This window comes from Pagrus major, chromosome 5, assembly GCF_040436345.1.
Source record: "Pagrus major chromosome 5, Pma_NU_1.0".
NCBI lineage: Eukaryota > Metazoa > Chordata > Actinopteri > Spariformes > Sparidae > Pagrus > Pagrus major.
This window is the reverse complement of record NC_133219.1, coordinates 39,052,881-39,056,087: the sequence shown is the minus strand read 5'-3', so window position 1 is coordinate 39,056,087 and position 3,207 is coordinate 39,052,881. Positions and strand designations below refer to the sequence as shown.

Genomic DNA, 3,207 nt, shown 5'->3' with positions numbered 1-3,207 from the left:
AGACCACGTTTACATCAGAGCTGCAGTCGGTGTGAACGGACGTCCAAACAGGAACAGGCCACCCGTTCAGTAAACACGCAGGGAACAGTTTTATTTAGCTTAATCTCCGTTTATAAACTGTTTCAGCGACATGTTAACAAACCAAAAAGACACAAATGACTCAGAAGAGCCGAGACATCACATCTGTGTCACATCAACACAATTTATACTGTTCTACTTTGTTTAGATGTGGCGGACCCTGCCACCTCTCTAGCTTCAAACAGTGTTGTGGGAGCTTATTTTCCTCTGAGAGCAGCTTGTTTATTCACTGATGGAAAAGATAAATATTTATATTATTCCCTCATTAATATTGTAAATATTAAAAATCTGATACCTCATCCACACGCAAACGCAGGCTGTCGGGCGTACGCCAAAGCCTGAAACGCAGCTGACGTGTGTGCAGAAGGCCAACACGCAGAGAAAAAGTTTTGCTTTCAGAAATACCCGTGTACGAGTGTGCACGGCCTCAGTTTGAATTTCCTCTCCAAAACTGCATGGTTCCCCTTCAGAGGGGGAAATGATAAGCAAGTGGTACTTCTTATCACTTCAGGGTGACAGGAAAACATTTCTGAGCATTAACTTCTTCTCAGCAACTACATAGTGCCTCTTTAACTTTAATATTTCTCTCTTTTTCCTTTACTCTTCTACATCTCAGGTGCACATACTCTGTTTTTATGTGATGTATTCAGCTACAGTCACCTGTTACTGGGATCTTATAAGGTGGCATTAATTACACTACTCCAAATGAGTGAGTGATTTTGGGATATTTTGGTGTTTCACAGTTGTTTTATTGGATATCCATACACCAATATCCTGGGTAAGCAGGGCCGTAGCCAGGATTTTAGAAATACTGAGGTCAACACTTAATATGAATCATTATTAATAAATGGTGGACAGCACGGCGGCGCAGTGGTTAGCGCTGTTGCCCCACAGCAACAAGGACTTGGGTTTGAGACCTGGCTGGTCTCCGGTTACTCTCGCTTCCTCCCACAATCCAAAGGACATCTAAAAAAAAGTTAATCAGTTACTTTAAATTGTCTGTGATGAACTGGCGACTTATCCAGGGCGTACCCCGCCATTCGCCCAATGTCAGCCGGGATCAGCTCCAGCCCCAGTGACCCTGAAAAAGATAAGAGGTTTCAGATGATGGATGCATTAATAAATGGTAAATTTATAATGAATTAGTCAAGTAATTTTACTGTTAACAATAAAATGGTTCATAAACCATTTATTAAGTAATTGTAAAGGTTGAAACACACAGTATTAATTAACCATTTACAGTATTATGAACTTCAATTGCAACTTTCCAATAAAATGAATAAATAAAAGTCTAATTAACTATTAATGTGCCTTTATTAATCATATATAATTGTTTAATTTAATGATATGATAGATATTATAAAGTCTAGCCAAACATGAAGGCTAGGACATGTCCTCAGTGGCCCCTCTGAAGTCCCAGTGGGCTCCTGGTTCGCTCCACTATAGATGAGCTGATACAGAACCAGGTCCTCCATCAGTCCGCCTGCTGCGCACTGTGTGTTTATGAGGAGCTGTGCAGTCTATTGTGCTGCTCAGAGGCGGTGCCTCGCTCTGCTGATGTCACGGCTGGTATCTGTGCAGAACAACCCTCCTCTCGGCTCCATAAATACTCCTGAGCCTCAGCTCTGCTTCACTCACTCTGCTCAGCCGCTGAAGCCCGGAGCCGCTGCTGCCCAACGGTGCGCACCTGACAACTCATCCACCGCGAGTTGGAGGGCCACACACGGAGCAGACGACAAGCGAGACATCCAGCGGGGGAGAGAGACAAAGAGACAACATGTCGTCCTACGTGTCCTCAGAGTGCCGCCGGGTCAGCCCATCCGTCCACGGCAACAAGTTTGACACGGCGCACCGCAAGAAGGCCTCGGCCAACATCTTCGAGAACGTCAACCAGGACGCGCTGATGAGGCTCTTCCAGAAAACTGGCGACATGAAGGCGGAGGAGAGAGTGAGGAGCATCTTCTCCTACACCCAGGACCCGGAGGAGACGGCCCGGGCCCTGATGGCTCTGAAGCAGCGCAAGAAGGACAAGTTCCTGCAGATCGCTGGGATGCTCCGGCAGCTGCTCAAGATGCGCTGACCGGGCTGTCTCCGGTCTTTGTTCACCGCCTGTGTCTGTCTGTCGGCTCCTTTGCGTGAGCCGAATGTGAAAACACTCCCGATGTGACCGCCGCGCTGTCGCCTGGACAAAAAGGGGGAGCGTGAGGTGCGGAGAAAGGTCGTGCGTCCGGCCGCCTGGAGCGCACGCCTGGAGGGGCAGCAGCTGTCGCCTCGCGGACGGAGGTGGCAGCGGAGAGAGGTCCTGCCCGGAGCGGAGGGGAGAACATGAGCTGTCTGAACTGGGAATAGAGCAAAAAACACGTCTTCCCTGAGACTTGAATTCATGAACGCATTCCTGTGGATGCCTGACTGTGAAGCAGCACCTTGTACAGGTGTAGCCTCCATCGCATCAGTGGTGCCGCTGATGGAGGCGCACAGCTGCAACATGAGACTTTCCTAGTGCCGAACAACCAGCCTGAATGCCTGTCCTGAACACATGCCTTGTTTCAGCTTTGTTTTCTATGAACACTGTTTCATTAGTGGCCACTAATGTGTTGTTGTCACCAAAATGTCAAAGCACAATGATTTGCATCGATGATGTGCTCCTTTGTTTGTCATTTTTAATAAATTATTACATTGTCTACAAAAAGTTGAACGCTTGTTTGTCCTTATTACACGTGTTGGGTGCATTGTGTGGCTTTATTGGCCCCATGAGGTTAATATCCTGTTTAGATTATGGCAGATTAGTTTATATTACCTCAGGCTTAATATTCTGATTCAGTGATGCTGTGTGTGAGTCTGGAGAGGCATCACAGTGATGTCGACCTCTTTGTTCTGAGGAAAAAAAGCTCATGTTCAGGCATTTTAAAGGACAAAGCAGTGAAGTTAGGCTCATCTTTTAATCCTGGCACAAAACAAAAACACAAAACTGATAAATGAGGATTAGCTGCATGAAAAATCATATTTTCTTTATTTTTAAACAGATATAACGTCTGTGATTCCTGATTGATCATTTTTTGGATCACAGTTTTCATTTTCACTTTAAAAAACACTTTAATTCATGAAGTGAAAGGAAAAGAAAAATGTTTT

General features: G+C 45.7%; 1 protein-coding gene across 1 annotated transcript; it reads left to right on the top strand.

Moving 5' to 3' along the window:
• The first annotated feature begins 1,715 nt into the window (after positions 1 to 1,715).
• tcima (transcriptional and immune response regulator a) lies at positions 1,716 to 2,773 on the top strand. Its single transcript, XM_073466947.1, has one exon. It carries the CDS (start codon positions 1,856 to 1,858, stop codon positions 2,156 to 2,158), a length of 303 nt encoding a protein of 100 aa, XP_073323048.1. The 5' UTR covers positions 1,716 to 1,855; the 3' UTR covers positions 2,159 to 2,773.
• Positions 2,774 to 3,207: the final 434 nt, after the last annotated feature.